The following is a 20,775-nucleotide window of genomic DNA, read 5'->3' as shown; positions in this document are numbered from 1 at the left end:
ATAGGCATGAGCCACCGCGCCCAGCCACCATAGTGCTTTTTTATTGAGGCAATTGCCCTATGCCTCCTGACCATCTTGATCTTTCTGGTTGAATAATGTGGTGGTTAATTTTAGATGTCAACTTCACTGGATTAAGGGATACCTAGATAGCAGGTAAAGCATTATTTCTGGGTGTATCTGTGAAGTTATTTCCTCAGGAGATTAGAGTGTGAGTTGGTAGACCAGGTGGGGAAGATCTGCCATATCCCTGGATCCCTGGTCCAAGGCCTTTGGACTTGGACTGAGCTATGCTACCAGCTTCCTTGGTTCTCCAGCTTGCAGATGGCCTCCACCATCACATGAGCCAATTGCCCTAATAAACCTCCTCTCATATATCTAAGTATATGTCCTAGTGGTTCTGTCTCTCTGGCAAACCCTGCTTAATATAATAGATTGAGCAATACTTTTGCTGGCTGTGCAACTACATTGCCTCTAGAGATGCCATCTCCTATCTCAGTGCCCATCAGGCTCCCCTGGATACATCTCTGACCTTGCTGCTCATTAAGATAACTGCACCTCTTGGCTTCTTGGCTGGACGCGGTGGCTCATGCCTGTAATCCGAGCACTTTGGGAGTCCAAGGCAGGCAAATTGCCTGAGCTCAGGAGTTCGAGACCAGCCTGGGCAACACGGTGATCTCTACTAAAATACAAAAAAAAAAAAAAAAAATTAGCTAGGTGTGGCAGCGTGTGCCGGTAGTCCCAGCTACTCAGGAGGCTGAGGCAGGAGAATTGCTTGAACCCAGGAGGCGGAGGTTGCAGTGAGCTGAGATCTCGCCATTGCTCTCCAGCCTGGGCAACAGAGTGAGACTCCATTTCCAAAAAAAAAAAAAGGTAACTGCACCTCTTGGCTTCTGATGGTTGAGCACTACCACCTGGCCTCTATTATTTTGGTACCCATTATTCCCACTGCTATTAATAAGCCCAGTTATGTAACAACATCAGCCCTGCCCTTCAGAGGAGAGCCACTGCAGATGGCTCAGAGGTGCTAATTGCTCTCACCAGGCTATTCTTTATTGCTTTGGCCTTCCTGCAAGACAGTCATCTGGTGGGTTTGCAAGGCTTATATAGTCCATTCATTCTATCATGTGCATTTCCTTAATCCTATTGACCCCTTTTTCTACTGCCTGGCATGACAATTCTAGTATTTCCACTTCACTTAAGTGTGGGCTGTCACTTTCTCCAAGTGTCTAAGAGTCATTTTAGCAGAGTCTCAACACCTTCTCCCAGGGTTCTTGCCAGGGCATTAAAACCTGTATCCCAGGAGGGTACACTCACATTGCTAAACACTCCCTTATCCAACTTTGTGTTCTATCTCCGTCCGTGGATCAAGGACTTCCAGAGTTAAGTCTTATAGACACCCTCTCAGCTTTTAAGGTCCACGTTAGCTAAGTTCTACAGAACTTTCAGAGTATTTTACCTTTCCTCCTGAGCAAGCCCAAAACTCCCCTGTTGGTTTATACTGACTTAACTTTGATATTTATCTGCTGTCTAGGAAGGGAGGTGGGGATAGATCTTGAAGGAGAGTGAGTGTTGGCTTTAAGGGTAGAGGCCTCTTGATTGTCTTCAACAGGAAAGCATTAGTTTTTTTTGTTTTTTGATTGCTGTTTTTTTTTTTTTTTTTTTTTTTTGAGACAGAGTCTCGCTCTGTCACCCAGGCTGGAGTGCAGTGGCGTGATCTCGGCTCATTGCAAACTCCACCTCCCAGGTTCAAGTGATTCTCATACCTCAGCCTGCCGAGTAGGATTACAGTTGCTCGCCACCACAACCAGCTAATTTTTGTATTTTTAGTAGAGACAGGGATTCACTATGTTGGCCAGGCTGGTCTTGAACTCCTGGCCTCAAGTGATCTGCCCGCCTCAGCCTCCCAAAGTGCTGGGATTACAAGCAAGAACCACCACACCTGGCCAGCATCAGTCCTTAAAGCATGGGACTCTTCTGTAGATTCAGAGGTTCAAAGGAATCTGAGGATTTAAAACTTGAATGTATCAGCCCAGATGTCTCCATTTCTCAGGGTCCTATTTTTCCCCAGTAAGGACTCTGAGCTTGCATAACAGACTGGGCTAAGCTGACAATTTAATATTCTTGGAACTCTGCTATTTTTTTTTTTTTTTTTTTTTGAGATGGAGTCTCCCTCTCTCGCCCAGGCTGGATTGCAGTGACATGATCTCGGCTCACTGCAACCTCCCAGGTTTGAACCTCTTAGGTTCAAGCAATTCTCCTGCTTCAGCCTACCGAGTAGCTGGGATTATAGATGCCTGTCACCACGCCTGGCTAATTTTTGTATTTTTAGTAGAGACAGGGTTTCGCCATGTTGGCCAGGCTGATCTCAAACTCCTGACCTCAGGTGATCCACCTGCCTCAGCCCCCCAAAGCATTGGGATTGCAGGCGTGAGCCACCACGCCCAGCCATCTGCTATTCTCATAAGTCCTGGGCCTGGTCCTCAGCTTTTTAATTCCTTCTATTACAGAAGAGAGTTTCTTAATATGCTGCCAAGGAGGCCCAATGGTTTTCACATTTAGCCTTTAATTAGTCATCCTTAGCCTTTCATTGTCTTTTTCAAAAGCATTAATTAAGTCCAGCAATAGCCAACCAATACCATTGTCTTTATTATTACTACTTGCCAACATTTCTCAGACGCCTAGTACATCACACCCTGGTGCACTCCCTTCCACTGGTATACCACCTTGGTTCATCACCAGTGAAAGTTTTAACAATTGCACTGCTATCTTGTGCCTGTGCTCATCTATGGCCAAGGATGGAGTCCTCATTGCCAGCCAGACAGCAGGCAATCTAGCTAGAAAATCCCATCTTAGCATCCATTTCTTATCCCTCCTGGCACAACCTGTCACAAGTTGTGTTCTCCTAGAAGCAAATTCTGAGATGGAAACTAGCAGAAAATTTCTAAGGGAGCACTCTCAGGATAGACACCTATGAGCGGAATGGAAGAAAGTAAAATTGAATAAAGAAGAAACTGAGCTACAAAGTAGTCCCAGCAAAACCTGAGCTGACCCTGTGGGGAGTTTTGAATCTGTATGACTATTCTGAGTTCAGGCCTTGATATGCCTACATCAGCCCGTCACTGGATGCAGGCTGCCCTGCAAAGCAGCATGAGCTTGGGCAAGGTGGCTCTCTCCTGAGGAGATTAATTTGAGTAAGTACTCAGTTCTGGAGCTGGGATCTGGACACTGCAGAACAGAATCCAGGATGGTGATGCAAGGGGGCTTTTCAGAACTAAGGGGAACAGAGATGGAACTATCTTTCAGGTGAGGAAGTGCTTTGAGATATATAACCCTCTTGCTAAGGCATCGTTGCTTTCTTCATTTGCTAGTTAGTATGATTTGATTCTGGTTACAAAACTTGTGTTTACTGTAGAATACGTTTAAAATTGTTTTGTTGATAAGACTTCTGGAGAAACGTCTGGCCAAAAATAACTGTTTCCTGGGTTTAGAACAACAGATCCGAGACAGCTTAACCTTTCATTATATTTCTGCTTTAATATATAGTAACATTTGAAAATACACAGATATCCAGGAAAAAAAGGTAAAGCAGTATGAGGTATTGACAGCACAACTGTGCTTTAATTTGGGAGTTAATTTGGGGTGTTATGTAACAGCAATCATACTTGTAGATAAACACATCCACTAGCTCTGCAAACACATTCAAAGGTAATAGTATATAGTACACTCCACCCTGTAAAATATGTCAAATACCCCCACTCTACAAATTCACTGTGTTTCATTATTTTTTTGTTTTGTTTTTATAAGAAAAGGGGCATATCATTATAATTCACAATCCAAGTCAGAGTCTTAATTTAGGTATGAAATATTACCTGCCAATTTGCTTCTCAAGCTACTTTAAAAATATATATATATTCTTTAAAGCCATTTTATGGCCATGGGAATCTAATTAATTTCATAATGATGTTGGTTGAACATGATACCAAAAAATGCAGGTATTTTCAAGAACAATAAGATAGATAACAGCATTAAAGCATAATCCTTTAAGAATTCATGAGAAAAAAAGGATGATAAAACTTAAGCTTCTTTTTCAGATGTTTAAAAATTTCTATAAAATTCTTTGTCCCAAGATTAATCATTTAACCATGGTACACAAAATATGCTAACTACATTGCCTGGTGTCAAGGTGGGAAAATCCTCTTTTATAACATAAAATCCTCTTCTAATCCATGTTGACCCAAGTCCTGGCTGTCTGAGGGCAGTTTCCTGTCAAGAGACCTAAGGTTGACATGGAAAGCATCACTTTCGTCTACTAGTTGGTAATCCTGTTCCATTTCCGTTAGGAAGCCACTCCCAGATCCTGATCCAGAGCCAGAGCCGGAGCCGGAGCCGGAGCCGGAGCCTGATCCAGAATAGTCCTCAGAAAGTGGGAAGATATGATTCAAGTCCTGGATTCTCGTCTTTCTGAAGTATGAAAGAAAAATGGGGAAAAAACCAGTAGAGTTTGATATGTGGGAAAGATAATTATAATAGTTTTTTTTAAGATAAGGAGATAAATACAGCCATCTAGTTGCTCAAATTAAGAGATTTAAAAGCTTCCCAATTATTCAATGTTTTAAAATCAACAAAAAAACAGGTCAAATGTTCCTATGTGTTTGCCTATACTTATTGCACCTATCAACTTTACATCTACCTATTGCAGACTCGCATAAACAGTGTTAATTTTGTTATCACTAGCATATACATTCTATATTTGAAATTTACTTAAGAAATCATTTTTATTTTTATTTTTTTAATTTTTATTTTTGGAGGCAGAGTCTTGCTCTGTCGCCCAGGCTGGAGTGCAGTGGTGCCATCTCGGCTCACTGCAACCTCCACCTCCCGGGTTCAAGTGATTCTCCTGCCTCAGCCTCCCGAGTAGCTGGGACAACAGGAGTGCGCCACCACGCCTGGCTAATTTTTGTATTTTTAGTAGAGATGGGGTTTCACCATATTGGCCAGGCTGGTCTCAAACTCCTGACCTTGTGAACCACCCACCTCAGCCTCCCAAAGTGCTGGGATTACAGGTGTGAGCCACTGCACCCGGCCCAAGGAATCATTTTTAAAAGAAGTCCTCTTGGCCAGGTGTGGTGGCTCATGTCTGTAATCCAAGCACTTTGGGAGGCCAAGGTGGGTGATCACTTGAGGTCAGGAGTTTGAAACCAGCCTGACCAACATAGTGAAACCCCGTCTCTACTTAAAATACAAAAATTAGCCAGGCGTGGTGGTGCATGCCTGTAATCCCAGCTACTTGGAAGGCTGAGGTGAGAGAATCGCTTGAACCCGGGAGGCGGAGGTTGCAGTGAGCCGAGATCACGCCACTGCACTCCAGCCTGGGTTACAAGAGCAAAACTCCATACCCTCCACCAAAAAAAGAAAGGACAAACAACTAACAACTAAGGCAGCCCAAACAGATGACATTTTTTCCTAAATTAAAATTTCCATAAAAGTTCTAATAATGTACAGGGCTTCAACAAAGCTCACTTTTGAGAAATTCTTTGTAAAAAGCTAAGCTTTATATTTACCAGCATATAAACATTCAATTTCCTATCAAAAAATGACCCTGCCTCCAACTTGCGCTCATTCAGCTGAAGAGTGCTGAAAGGAAAGGCTGCCTTCTGGGTTGAGTGTGATGATTAGAAATTCAAAGAGCACAAAATGGCCAGAGCAATGACGACAGCCCTCAGTGACAGAACAGGGCAACAAAGCATCAGAGACAAAAGCTGAGTGTCACAGCCTACAAGTCATTTCCTCCATGAAAATAATAAACCACCAGCATACAACCAATTAGAGTTTTAATTCATGTACGCATTCAATAAATATTTGTTGAATATCTGGTCCTTGTTTTGAGGGCCTGGGATAGAACAGAGGCAGATCGATGAAGCCCCTTCTCAAGAAGTTTTTATTTTAGTGGGGAAGACAGACAATGAAAAGTGAATAAATAAATCAGGAAAATCATAGGTGGCACAGAGAAATGAAATTGACCAACGTAATAGGGAGTGACCAGGTGGCTACTTTAGCCTGGGGTGTCGGAGCTAGAATCACAGATTTGGTAGTTAAACCCATGCAACCGATGGAGGTCGTCGAGAGAAAGCATGTAGATAGAGAAGGGGGCCCAGGCCAGAGCCAGGGTCACACCAACATATTAAATATCGAGCAGAGGAAAAAGCACAACCAGAGAAGTAGGAAGAAACAGGATAAGGCAGGGCATGAAAGCCTCAAGAAAAAAGCATTTCAAGGAAGGAGTGGTCAACCATTTTTTTTTTTTTTACAGAAAGGGCCTCCTTCTGTTGTGCAGGCTGGAGTGCAGTGGCGTGATCATGGCTCACTGCAGCCTCACCCTCCCAGACTCAAGCCATCCTCCCACCTCAGCTTCCTTTGTAGCTGGGACCACAAGCGTGAGTCACCATGCCTGGCTAATTTTTCTATTTTTTGTAGATAGGGTCTCACTATGTTGCCCAGGCAGGCTGGTCTTGAACTCCTGGGCTCAAGTGATCCTCCTGCCTTGGCCTCCCGAAGTGCTGGGATTACATGCATGGCCCAGTTAGCCGTTTTTGAAGGCAATTAAGGATCAAGTAAGCTGAAAATAGAGAAGTAATCAGTGATTTTGTCAACCAGGGTGGAGTGTAGGAACAGAAGTCCAGCCACAGAAGGGGTGAGGAAAGGAGGGGGCAGGCATGGGTGGCCCTTTCAGGAGGTGTTATTGTGAAGAGGAGCAGAGAAGGGCAACCACTGGAGAGGACGCAGAGTCAAAGGAGAGATGTTGCCTAAACATAGGAGATAATAAGTCCACCCCCATACTGATGGGAAGAAGACACTGAGTTCAGAGAGATAACTGCAGAATGGAAGTCCTGGAGAAGATGCATGGGAAAAGGATACCAGCCACAAAGAGAGGTGGCCTTGGAAGCTGCAACAGCCAGGGTCCAATCAGGAAACTTCTCCAGATATTTAACACAGAGGGAATTCGTCATACAGGTGATGGAGGAGAAGTGAAGCTAAATGGGGGATAGCGAGGTAACCCAGAGATTAGCAATAGCAAGAAAATATTTCCTTCGGCCGGGCACAGTGGCTCATGCCTGTAATCCCAGCATTTTGGGAGGACGAGGCAGGCAGATCATTTGGGGTCAGAAGTTCAAGACCAGCCTGGTCAACATGGCAAAACCCCGTCTCTACCAAAAATACAAAAATTAGCTGGGCATAGTGGCACACCCTGGAGGCTGAGGCAGGAGAATCACTTGAACCCGGGAGGCAGAGGTGGCAGTGAGCTGAGATTGCACCACTGCACTCCAGCCTGGGCAACAAGAGTGAGACTCTGTAAAAAAAAAAAAAGAAAAGAAAAGAAAGAAAAAAATACTTCCCTCCTTGGGCTAGCGATAGTGGAAGGAGGTTGTCTATTTCCTGAGCCCAGGGACTAGAGGCATCTGGTAGGAGCTGAGGCCATGGGCAAAACAGAGTCCTGCCCAAGGTGCCACCCCAGGCAGGGAGTAAGGAGAAGAAACATACCTCTCTCCCTTCCTCCCAAGCTCTCAGTCTCCCGTCCTTGCCTCCCATTGGCCAAAGTCAGCCACAGCCCTGGGAGCCTGAGAAATGCAGACCCCAGGGGTCAGTTCCACCGCCACCCCCACCCCACAGCCAGTACAGAGCAGGGCCAGGGAAGGACAGGAGGATCTGAGGGCAAAAGGGTTTGGGATCAGCACAGAAGCAAGGACCATTCTTTCGCAATGACGGGAAAGAAAGCACAGGGTCAGGGTGAGAAGCAAAGTTACTGGCTTTGGGGAAGGAAAATAGAGATTTGAGGAGAGGAGGAATGGTGTGCAAGAGTTCTTTTGGAGAATTTGAGCTATTCTCTTAACATTTTATTTTATTTTTTAATTTTAGTTTTAATTGTATTTATTTATTTTAAATGTGTTTATTTATTTTGAGACAAGGTTTTACTCTGTCACCCTGGCTGGAGTGCAGTGCCACACCATGGCTCACTTCAGCCTTGACCTCTCAGGATCAAGCAATCCTCCCACCTCAGCCTTTTGAGTAGCTGGACCACAGGCATGCATGGCTAGTTTTTGTGTCTTTCTGTAGAGACGAGGTTTCTCCATGCTTGGCTAATTTTTGTATTTTTCTGTAGAGACAGGATTTCTCCATGTTACCCAGGCAGGTCTCAAAGCAATCTGCCTGCCTTGGCCTCCCAGTCTGCCTGCCTCGGCCTCTCAATAGCTGGGATTACAGGCGTGCCACCATGCCCAGCTAATTTTTGTATTTTTAGTAGAAATGGGTTTCCGCCATGTTGGCCAGGCTGATCTTGAACTCCTGACCTCAAGCTATCCGCCTCGGCCTCCCAAAGTGTTGGGATTACAGGCGTGAGGCACAGCGCCGGGCCACTAATTTTTAGAGACGAGGTCTTGCCGTGTTGCCCAGGCTGGTCTCAAATTCTTGGCCTCAAGTGATTCTCCCACCTCAGTCTCCCAAACTGGGGGGATTACAGGCATGAGCCACTGCAGCCTAACATTTTAGATTTAAATGAATTACTATTGAAACCAATGATTTAAAGTAATGAAGGATGCTGTAATATTACATTCAAACTTAATGCTGAGGCTTTAAAGTAAGAATGCAAGAGTAGGACTACAAAGTTGCATATTGAAGATTGTAATGATGTCATCACTAATGCAGTGAATACCAGTGATAGAGAAAGTCACCAGTGATGGAGAAAGTCACCAGCACTGGGAATGGTGGCTCATGACTGTAATTCCAGCACTTTGGGAGGCTGAGGTGGGAGGACTGCTTGAGCTTAGGAGTACATGACCAGCCTGGGAAATGTACAGAGACCCCTGTCTCTACAAAAAAAAATCTTTTTAATTAGATGGGCATGGTGCTGTGTGCCTGTGGTCCCGCTACTTGGGAGGCTGAGGCAGGAAGATCACTTGAGGAGTTCGAGGCTGCAGTGAGCTATGATCACACCACTGCACTCCATCCTGGGTGACAGAGGAGACCCTGTCTCAGAAAAAAAAAAAAAAAAAAAGAGAAAGTCTCCAGGATCCCAAAGTGATGTGAAATGTACCTGGTTTGGAGCATGATGATTAACCCTGGCTTTGAGGAGAGTGATTTTCTAGGTTTGAGCCTGGAGATTAAAACTTTTATGATAATCCTTTTCTTAATATGTATATTTTGCTACATCCTACATAGCTTTAGTATTCATTGAATTAATGGTTTCTAATATAATTCAATTTTTTGTTACTTATGAATTTATATCAGGTCTTTTTTGCAAGTTTAAAGCAAGTTTTATCTGATCAAAAGAAGAGATTTGATTTTTGTTTTACAAGTCTTGGCTAATTATTCTTCCTTTCCCTAATTTTTTTTTTCTTTTTTTGAGACAGAGTCTTACTCTGTTGCCTAGGCTGGAGTGCAACGGCATAAATAGGGTTCACTGCAGGCTCAACATAGGCTCAAGAGATTCTCCTACCTCAGCCTCCCGAGTAGCTGGGACCACAGGTGCACATCACTATGCCTAGCTAATTTTTGTATTTTTTGTATAGACAGGGTCTTGCTGTATGGCCCAGGCTGGTCCCAAACCTCCTGGGCTCAAGGGATCCTCCCACCTCAGCCTCCCAAGGTGCTGGGATTACAGGCATGAGCCTCTGCACCTGGCCATTTTTAAAAATAATTACCAACTACTTGAAGAACATTTTTTTAATATAAAAAATGTATTTGAAATAGAGATAGGGTCTCACTATGTTGCCCAGGCTGGCCTCAAACTCCTGGGCTCAAACAATCCTCCCGCCTCGGCCTCCCAAAGTGCTGGGATTACAGGCATGAGCCACCACACCTGGCAGAAGAACATTTTAATCACCTCCTCCAAAAAAAACCCTCATACCCATTAGCAGTCACTCCTTATTCCTCCCTTTCCCCAGCCCCTGGAACCCACTAATCTACTTTCTGCCTCTAGGGATTTGCCTATTCTGGACATTTCATCTAAATGGAATCATACAATATGTGGCTTTTGGTGTCTGGCCTTCCTTCACTCTGCAAAATGTTTCCAAGGTTTATCTATGTTGTAGCAAGTATCAGTACTTCATTCTTTTTATGACCCAATAATATTCCTTTGTATGCTTATACCACATTTTGCTTATCCATTCAGTTAATTATTGGATTTTAATATATAGTGTGTTCTGTTTACACAAATAAAACAATGTTCAATCATTTTCAATACCCGTTGATGAAAAGTCCTCAATGCTCCTCTCTACCATCCACAAAAAAAATTTCAAAAACATAGGTGAATCATGTATACTCGCACATGTCATATGCCAGTATATACAGTACAGTTTTACCATGTACTGCAGAGTAAGAGCCGAACTACCAAAGCAAGAGCTCGAAGCAAAACACTCTGGACAGCTTGAAGAAAAACACTCCCACATCTGTGCCAAGAGGTTGTGAAATTACAGACACTTTAAAATTAGAGAAAAGGCCGGGTACAGTGGCTCATGCTTGTAATCCCAACACTTTGGGAGGCCAAGGTGGGTGGATCACCTGAGGTCAGGAGTTTGAGACCAGCCTGGCCAAGATGATGAAAGCCCGTCTCTACTAATAATACAAAAAATTAGGCCAGGCGCAGTGGCTCACGCCTGTAATCCCAGCATTTTGGGAGGTCAAGGCGGGCGGATCACTAGGTCAGGAGATCGAGACCATCCTGGCTAATAAGGTGAAACCCCGTCTCTACTAAAAATACAAAAAAATTAGCCGGGCGTGGTGGCGGGTGCCTGTAGTCCCAGCTACTCGGGAGGCTGAGGCGGGAGAATGGCGTGAACCCAGGAGGTGGAGCTTGCAGTGAGCCGAGATTGCGCCACTGCACTCCAGCCTGAGCGACAGAGTGAGACTCCGTCTCAAAAAAAAAAAAAAAAAAAAAATTAGCTGGGCATGGTGGCAGGCGCCTGAAATCCCAGCTGCTCCAGAGGCTGAAGCAGGAGAATCGCTTGAACCCAGGAGGCGGAGGTTGCAGTGAGCTAAGATTGCGCCATTGCACTCCAGCCTGGGCAAGAAAAGTGAAACTCCGTCTCAAATAAGTAATTAATTAATTAGAGAAAAGTCCACTTACGGAAAAAGGTCAGTCCTCAGACGGGGGATCTTGTTGGATTCACCTGGAAGTAGTTCGAACATTGGTCCTTTTTCTTCAAGGCAGTTTGCAGAATTACTGTCTGGATTGCAGCGCACCCATTGGTACCTGGCTCTCTGCGTAGGATAACCTGCCCGAGGAACCCACATTGTTACTAAGTATCTACTACACAGCTTCTAATCACTCTGTCCTAAGAAGTTTTTATTTTTATTTTTTTTCGAGACAGGGTCTCAGTCGGCTGCCCAAGCTGGAGTGCAGTACTGTGATCATAGCTCACTGCAACCTTGAACTCCTGGGCTCAAGCCATTCTCCCACCCCAGCCTCTTGAGTAGCTGGGAATACAGGGGCACCACAACGCCCAGCTAGTTTTGTTTTGTTTTTGTTTGTTTGTTTGTTTTTTGGAGAGATGGGGGTCTCACTATGTGCCCAGGCTGGTCTCAAACACCTGGGCTCAAGCAATCCCCCTGCCTTGGCCTCCCAGTGTGCTGAGATTACAGGCATGAGCAACTGCACCCAGCCCGCCCTAAGAAGGTTTTAACTAAATAGACTCTAAATTTGGTAAAAGGCAAAATGTAGACAGATTTTGGGCCCATTCATATAACAGCAGCACCCACTATGTGCCAACATTTTATATAAATTGTCCTTCTTACAACACGCCAAAAAGTAGCAGTTTAAAGTTAGAATAGGCTTTGGAATCAGCTGCCTGGAGTGAAGTCCCAGGTCTGCTGACTAGTTATGGAACCTTAACTTCTCTGAACCCTCACTGTAATATGAAGATACTAATAGTGTCATAAGCCTATCACAAAAATTAAATGAGAAAATACACTTAGAGAATTTAACACAGTGCCAGGCACACAGTAAGCACTTGATAATATTAACTGTTGTTACTTTTGTACTATTATCTCAATTTTACACAAAAGAAAATTGCAGCCACACAGGCACTAGGATTCCAACCCACATCTGACCCCAAAGCCCACATCTTTTCATAGAGATGAGTCAAATCAGGTTCAGTAAGGGGAAGCAACACACTGTGTAGTACCCGTGGTATCACAGAATTCTAGTTCTTGTGTTTTAGGGCCATACAGTATCCTTAGGAATGAAAAGTAGATAACAATTTGTCCTGTGTCTTTGCACTCAGATTTCACAAGAACAAGTCTCCTCTATTCACAGAGCACCAGGCAGCTTGGAATATCTGAGTCTCAGCTTCTTCTGAATTTCATTTCTATGGAAAAGGCTCCAAATCTGATGTTATGAGGTTATATAGGAGATTTATTTATGTATTTATTTTATTTTATTTTATTGAGAGAGAGTCTTGCTGTGTCGCCCAGGCTGGAGTGCACTGTCACGATCTCGGCTCATGGCAACCTCCACCTCCCGGGTTCAAGCAATTTTTCTGCCTCACCCTCCGGAGTAACTGGGATTACAGGCACTCACCACCACGCCCAGCTGATTTTTAGTATTTTTAGTAGAGATGGGGTTTCGCCATGTTGCCCAAGCTGGTCTCAAACTCCTGAGCTCAGGCAATCCACCCACCTTGGCCTCTGAAAATGTGAGGATTACAGGCGTGAGCCACCATGCCCGGCCTATATAGGAGGTTCTTTATTAGCTAATGAAATAAAATCTTCCTTCCTCAGTTTAGCAAAGACAAAGGCCTGGTGGTGAGAAATACTTCACCGCCCTTCAAAAAGTTCATCTCCTCCCCACTCCAAGCATATACTTTATTCTAATGAATGCAACAAATAATTACCTAGCAAGAAGGAGCATGTCTAGGATTCTTGAAAGTCAGGAAGGGTAGTTTTAAAGCTCACCACAAAATAATGGAAAACATTCAGATAAATTACAAGGTATCAACTCATAAGAGAATACTAACCAAATGAAGAAAAGTACTTTTTTTTTTTTTTTTTTGAGATGAAGTCTCGCTCTGTTGCCCTGGCTGGGATGCAGTGGCACAATCTCGGCTCACTGCAACCTCTGCCTCCCAGGTTCAAGCGATTCTCCTGCCTCAGCCTCCCGAGTAGCTGGCGTGACAGGTGCCCACAATCATATCCAGCTAATTTTTGTATTTTTAGTAGGGACGGGGTTTCACCATGTTGGCCAGGCTGGTCTCGAACTCCTGACCTCAGGTGATCCACCCGCCTCAGTCTCCCAAAGTGCTGGGATTACAGGTGTGAGCCACCACACCCGGCCGAAAGTACTTTTTATGGAAAAGACAATGTGGCATTGTAGAAAAACCTATACTTAAAAATGAGTGAGAGGGTGAGAGGCGGGTAGGCAAAAACTTTTTTTTTTTTAATAAAATAAAAATAAAAATTAGGTTGGGTGTGGTAGCTCATGCCTGAAATCCCAGCACTTTGGGAGACTGAGGTGGGAGGATCACTTGAGCCCAGGAGTTCAATACAGGCTGGGCAACATAGAGAGACTCCCATTTCTACCAAAAAAAAAAAAAAAAAAAAAAAATTTTAAAAATTAGCTGGATGTGGTAGCACACATCTGCAGTCCCAGCTACTTAGGAGGCTGAGGCAGGAAGATTGCTTGAGACTGGGAGGTCACAGTGAGCCAAGATTGCACGGCTGCACTTCAGCCTGGGTGACACAGCGAGACTGTCTCAGAAGAAAAAAGTTTATTTACAAAATTAAAAATAAATAAAAATAACTGAGAAAATCAGAATACCTCTTTGCATGAATAATACTTTCAATTATATAAACAGACATGGGGGGAAAATGGAAGGAAATACACAAAAATAACTGGAGGTAGAATCTTTGGTGATTTTTTTTCTTATTTTGTTTTCTAAATTGCTATAATAAACAATATTCCTCTAAAAACATAAACATTAAACACTTTAATATAGAAAACAGTAAATATTCTCCCATTGGGTTTTCTTTCTTTTCTTTGTAACTATATATTATTCTGTCATAATCTTTCCTATGATTCCTGAGTATAGCTTACAATGTCTGGTCTGGGAGAGCTGTTTGTCCAAAATGAGCTAGCTCTGCCACTGCCTGGAGGCTGGGGATAAGGCAGGCAAAATGACCTTTCAATGTCTGCCCCTTACTGGCTGTGTGATCTCGGCCAACTTAAACTTCCTGTGCCTCAATTTTCTCATCTGTAGGATGGGGCAGTAATAGAGTTAATAAGGAGATACAAATGTTAGGTTCTCAGAGTAGTACCTAGCACATAGTCAGAGCTCTTCATTGCTTGTTCCTCTCATAAAAAGGAGGAGGACAACAATGACCTATGATCTCCGAGAGTGAACATCTTATAAATTTAAATTCAAATTCCCATTCTACCATTTAGTATCTCTAGGAGTCTCAATTTATGGACTTTCTTTCTTTTCTTTTTTATTTTTCCTTATTTTGAGATACAGTCTGGCTCTGTTGCCCAGGCTGGAGTGCTGTGGCACATCTCAGCTCACTGCACCCTCCGCCACCTGGGTTTAAGCTATTCTCCTGCCTCAGCCTCCCGACTAGCTGGAATTACAGGCACGTGCCACCATGCCCGGCTAATTTTTTGTATTTTTAGTAGAGATGGGGTTAGCCAGGAAGGTCTCGATCTCCTGACCTCGTGATCCCCTCGCCTTGGCCTCCCAAAGTGCTGGGATTATAGGCGTGAGCCACCGCGCCCGGCCTGGTTTCACTCTTTCTCTTTTGATTCTTTCCTGAGGCAGCATTAGTTTGGCATCTAATTGCTACTTAGACGTCTCTTCCTGTAGGTAAAATAAAAATCCAGCATCTTCTCCAGCAGAGGGCGGTGTCTTCACACCTTGTACTGTCTAGATCAGCTTTGTCCAATAGAAACACAAAGCAAACCACATAGGGAGTTTTAAATGTTCCAGCGGCCATATTTTTAAAAGTAAAAAGAAACAGGTGAAATTAATTTTATTTAACCTAACATATTCAAATATTGTCCTTTAACATATCATCAATGTAAAAGTTATTACTGGGATATTTTGCATTCTTTTCTTCATACTAAGGGTTCCAAATCTTGTATATTTTGCATTCACAGCATGTCCCAATTTGGCCTTGCCACATTTCAAGTGTTCAGTAGCCACAAGTGACTTGTGGCTACCGTACTGGACAGAGCAGGCCTAGGCAGTCTCTTCTGCAAGCCGCTGATGCACTGAGTATCAAGCTGAGAAAATGTTTGCTTACACAGGAAGCTAAACAGAAAAATAATGCTTAATGAGAAAGCATCCAGGTGAAAGACCACATCTTTTCACCAGCATGACAAATACAACTGTAGCATATTAGTAAAAAATATTTCTAGAATACAAAATTCCCCCAGAGTTCAGAATCTCAGCTAATTAAAATTCATAACGAAGGCTTTCTTTTGGGGGATGATGAAAATGTTCTAGAAGCAATTATAGTGATGGTTGCATGACTCTGTGAATATACTAAAAAACATTGAACACTTTTTTTTTTTTTTTGGAGACAGAGTCTTGCTCCGTCATCCAGGCTGGAGTGCAGTGGTGCGATCTCAGCTCACTGCAACCTCCACCTCCCAGGTTCAAGTGATTCTCCTGCCTCAGCCTCCCAAGTAGCTGGAATTACAGGTGCACACCACCATGCCCAGTTAATTTTTGTATTTTTAGTAGAGACAAGTTCTCGCCATGTTGGCCAGGCTAGTCTCAAACTCTTGACCTCAAGTGATCCACTTGCCTTGGCCTCCCAAAATGCTGGGATTACAGGCATGAGCCACCACACCTGGCCTAATCATTGAATTGAACACTTTTAATGGGTGGACTGTATGGTATGTGAACACTATCTCAACAAAGCTATTTTAAAATTTTATAAAGAAATCAAAAGTAGAAGGGCTCCCACTCCAAAAGCCTATCTAATTTGGGGCCGATGATGTTAAATGTACTTTAAAATAAAGAACAAGTTACAGACACTAAATTCTTGACATAGCTATTCAAGGGTGTTGGCAGGATGTGAAAATTTACAGTTCCAGCCCCTGAGGTTGTGAGAGTATCTTGACTCTATCTTGCTTGAGATAAATGTCTTGTGATTATAGTGGCTATGCTCATGGACAGAAATGTTATCTTCCTAAAAGGCCCACTTATGGGATTTGTTGGTTAATTGTGTAGTGGATTCCAAGGGAAAGAATGGTTTTTATTTGAATCCTATCCCTCACTGCCCACCTCCCCCACCACCCTGAGTCCTGCTTTACCAAAATACTTTCTATGAGTAAATGTTACCAAAGCAAACAACTTTCTCCAATAGTCCATACCTTTTTATATTATGGTACTAACTTTTCCCTCAACGTAATCACAATATACTAATTTCTCTTTTTTTTCTTTTCTTTTCTTTCTTTTTTTTTTTTTTTTTTTTTTTTGAGACGGAGTCTCGCTCTGTCGCCCAGGCTGGAGTGCAGTGGCGCGATCTCGGCTCACTGCAAGCTCCGCCTCCCGGGTTCAAGTGATTCTCCTGCCTCAGCCTCTCGAGTAGCTGGGATTACAGGTGCATGCCACTATGCCTGGCTAATTTTTGTATTTTTAGTAGAGATGGGGGTTTCACCATGTTGGCCAGGCTGGTCTTGAACTCCTGACCTCAAGTGATCCACACTCCTCGGTCTCCCAAAGTGCTAAGACTACAGACGTGAGCCACTGTACCGAGCCTAATTTCCTATTCTTAATGGAAACTTACTGCAGGCATGTTAGAGAAACTTAAGCAGCAACTACCGTGAAGGGGAAAAGAAGACCATTTGATTTATTCAAAATGGTAGCATTATCTAAGCCGGAGTTACTTCCTCCTGGTCTATCAATTCCACAAGATGGATAAGCTTCCCCCACTCTTGCATGGTTTGACAAGCTATAAAAAGCTCCTAAGTTTACTTTCAATTTCTCCCTCAACTCAGTGGGAAACGTTATAGCAAGGGCTACAGTCAAAGGATTTTTTGTTTGTTTGTTTAAATAAAGAAAACCTCTGATCCATGAGCTGCAGTAGAAAGTTAATTCTGGCCTTGAAATCAGACAACCAGTTCAGCCGTTAATTAGTTGTAATGGGTCTTGGGCAAGACTCACAAATTTTTTGCAAGAGGTTAATGTATAGAGCAAATGAGATGAGAAATGTCAGATCCAGTTTTCTCCTCTATAATTGGTGCTAATTCCTCGTCACAGGGAATGTGATGATGATTACCAGAGAATGAATGTGAAATCACTTTACAAAGAGCAGCACAAAGAGTGGATCAGTATCATTCCTGTGAGCTAGGAGACAGTATACAGTGGACACATGGCGGGCCTGGCCTCCTTGGCTGCACCTGTTCATGGATATTCCATTTTTTTTCTTTATGGGCATCATTGGAAAAGAGAGGCAATAAAAGTGGAAGATTCACAGGCCTCATCAAATCCCTTGGAGCCCCACATTAAATAGATTAGTCATCTGTGCTCTCCAGAGTTACATATCCCCAAATTTCCATTTCTTTGTGCTTGGTAGACACAATCTTACCCCACATCTTTACTTGGGTTTGACTTATAATAAAAATATACCACCACCAAATTCATATGTTCCAGTTCTAACCCACAGAATCTCACAATGTGAAATTGTTCAGAAATAGGGTCGTTGCAGATATAGTTAGTTAAGATGAGGCCATTAGGGTGGCCCTGATCCAATGCCTGGTGACCTTCTAAGAAGATGGTATTAAGACACGGATGCATGGAGGAAAGGCCATGTGCAGACAAGGGAGAAGGCGCCATCTATAAGCGAAGGAGAGAAGCCTCAGAATGCGATCGACCCTGCCAGCACCTTGATCTTGGACTCCCATCTCCAGAACTGTGAGGAAATACATTTCTGTTATTTAAGCCACTCAGTCCGTGGTACTTTGTTATGGCAACCCGAGCAAACCACTATAGTAAACTGAAATGGTTTTGAATATGCTCAGTAAAAGCAAGCCAAAAGCCTAGTTGATTTCATCTGCCAAACCGAGGGGCTAGATAAACAGTTTTTATAAGACAGGAAGAATGTTGTCGAATCGTATCTGGCATTGCGTGGAGGTGTGAGGAAATGGTGTCACGACTCTTCACATCACAGCCTTGTGCCGCAGTCACTCACACGTGCAGCCAGTGGGGGACATCTATTTCCCTGCATGCTCAGATGTGGGCACAAGCCCTTGAGCCCGATACCGAGAGCCTTTTTTCGGAAACACCCTAGTTTGTCAGTTTCTCCCTTGTCTCTTTCTATGGTTTCCTTTTCTAACAAAGAGCTAAACCTACGAGGTCATGACATAAATGCTAGTATTCTATACAATTTCATGATGAATTATTTTCTTTCTTTCTCTTTGTTTCTTTCCTTTCGTTCTCTCTCTCTCTCTCTTTCTTTCTTTCTGACAGAATCTTGCACTGTCACCTAGGCTGTAGTACAGTGGTGCAATCTCAGCTCACGGCAACCTCCACCTCCCAGGTTCATGCAATTCTCCTGCCTCAGCCTCCTGAGTAGCTGGGATGACAGGTGTGTGCCACCATGCCCGGCTAATTTTTTTGTATTTTTGGTAGAGACAGGATTTCACTATGTTGGCCAGGCTGGTCTCAAACTCCTGACCTCATGATCTGCCTACCTTGGCCTCTCAAAGTGCTGGGATTACAGGCGTGAGCCACCACGCCCAGCCTTCTTCATTTCTTTCTAATGAATATTATACAAGGAACGTTTTTGTTTTCATTCTAGTTTTCCTTAATGAATCTTAGTGGGAAATTCATGTTTCTGGGAAATTTTGACAACATAAAGACTTACATATCTCTGGTTGGGGTATGCCCAGCACCATCTGGCCATTCAAGACTGTACTAAATTATGGGCCTCATTACTCTCGATCTTGTCAGACCACTTGGCTATTTGGGAATTATTTCATCAAGCTGAAGATATTCCCTAAAAGATCCCAGTGAAGCCTGTTCCCTACAATTGACAATGTTTTATATTTTAAAAATACATAAATTAATAACGTTCCAGAAACATTACTTGCTCTTTTTTCAGTATTAGCATAACTAGAAGAAAATGATTTTATAAACTTCCAACATAAAATGAACGTCTCTGCGATCATCTGTAAGATTTCATCTCCGCCGGAAGTAAGATCGTGACAACCAAAAGTCGCTTGATGAAACAAATCTAGGACATGTGTGTCATTGTGACTCAACATTTCCCTTACCATTTGGCGGAACCTAGTGTTTTTCTACTATAGGTTCAGCCATCTCTCTATCAAGCCATGACCTCTGTCTTATTTAGACATGATTCCTTATTTGCCAAAGAAGAACAAATTGTATTTTTCTTACAAGCCTATCATTTTCGTTGTCTTAGTCATTACAGGTTTTAAGTTGTTTCAGTCTGACTAAACAACACTAAATGGTAGATAAACCTAGGAAGATATTTCCGAATATGATGCTTCTCTGAACAAGAGCACAAATACCAAGTTATTTGGCCTTCTCTTTAAAATCTGAGAGGTTTTACATGAACTATGTCTAACCATAATTGAGTTTTCAGTAAGAACCAAGTTTATCTTTAAAAAAAAAGAAAAGAAAATACACACAGTCAGATTCACCCCAATTGGAATATAACATCTCCCAGTGGTAAAATAACAATGACACTGTCACAGCGCACTAAAACTTGGGGCTGATGTAGACACTTAGGGGTAGGCAGACGCCCCCCAACAGTCAAAGGTGCCATCTCCTCCATGCAACAGGCACAGGAGTCATTTTCTAGATTCCGTTTTTGAGCTTTTAAAATTTATAAACCTCACATTTTCATCCCAAAATAGCACATTTCAATCATTGTAAGAGTTTACAAGACTGCACACGCCACAGAGTTTAATTTTTCTTGGTACCAAACTTAACAGAACTCATATTAAAGGGTTCAGCGACCCCAAATCCTTCTTCTTTGCCTCCTTTCCCACAATATTATACATTCTATGCCTTAAAATGAATATAATGACTTGCATGGACCACAGGGCTTACAGAGAAGATGGCTGGGGAACAAGACTCCTGAGTCTTACCTTGAACTGAGGATTCCAGAACCAGGATGAGGGCAAGAGCCAGGACAAGCCGACTGCATTTGAGTAGCTTCTGCATCATGACCAACTTAGTCCAGCTCTCCCGGCTGCACGCCAACTTCTTGATTAGGAAATGTAGCAGGGTGCTCTCTGTCCCTTTTAGAAAATGTTCCAAAACCTCAAACCCTGCCCAGAACACACGTCACAATTTCCTGAACAAATAGAAAGACATCCACCTCAAAACCCAGAAAGAAAGGGGGTGGGGGGAACACAGTAAAATAACTATTCATACCCATTATGAAACTGTACTGGACTCCCCCCAGGCCTGCTTTTTCAAAAGTTTTGTTGTTTGCCACTTGCCTGCGAGACATTTTTTTCCCCCACCGAAACAGTAGAATCAGCATTTGGGACAGTTTGTTTTTCCTTTCTTCAGGTAACAATCTAAACACTAGATTGCTAATATTAAGAATCTGCTGCATTTTTTATGAGATAAGGGATCTAGGTGCTGCCTTTTCATCACCAAGCACTTTCAACATAAAACATTCTCTTCATTTTCTTTTTCACCGGGGAGTAACATACCTCACTGAGCCAAGCTCGTGAAGTGAAACTTCAAAGCTGAGCTCTAACCTTCAAGAATGAGTTGTCGGATTTCAGATGAACAGTTTCTTCTT

The 20,775-nt window shown here is 43.1% G+C and overlaps 1 protein-coding gene across 2 annotated transcripts; it reads right to left on the bottom strand.

The window, feature by feature from the left end:
• Positions 1-3,508: 3,508 nt before the first annotated feature.
• SRGN (serglycin) lies at positions 3,509-20,742 on the bottom strand. Of its 2 annotated transcripts, XM_003815917.6 has the most exons (4): positions 20,684-20,742; positions 20,108-20,316; positions 11,120-11,267; positions 3,509-4,461 (listed from the first exon to the last, which is right to left on the bottom strand). In XM_003815917.6, exons 2-4 carry the CDS (start codon positions 20,184-20,186, stop codon positions 4,200-4,202), a joined length of 489 nt encoding a protein of 162 aa, XP_003815965.2. In that variant the 5' UTR covers positions 20,187-20,316; positions 20,684-20,742; the 3' UTR covers positions 3,509-4,199. The 2 variants fall into 2 exon arrangements, with proteins under 2 accessions (XP_003815965.2, XP_024786002.2); XM_024930234.3 differs by lacking the exons at positions 11,120-11,267; positions 20,684-20,742 and having other exon boundaries at positions 20,108-20,166.
• Positions 20,743-20,775: the final 33 nt, after the last annotated feature.

The sequence above is a fragment of the Pan paniscus genome, chromosome 8 (genome assembly GCF_029289425.2).
Source record: "Pan paniscus chromosome 8, NHGRI_mPanPan1-v2.0_pri, whole genome shotgun sequence".
NCBI classification, from domain to species: domain Eukaryota; kingdom Metazoa; phylum Chordata; class Mammalia; order Primates; family Hominidae; genus Pan; species Pan paniscus.
Note: the sequence above shows the minus strand (reverse complement) of the source record. Positions and strands in the feature narration are given on the sequence as shown.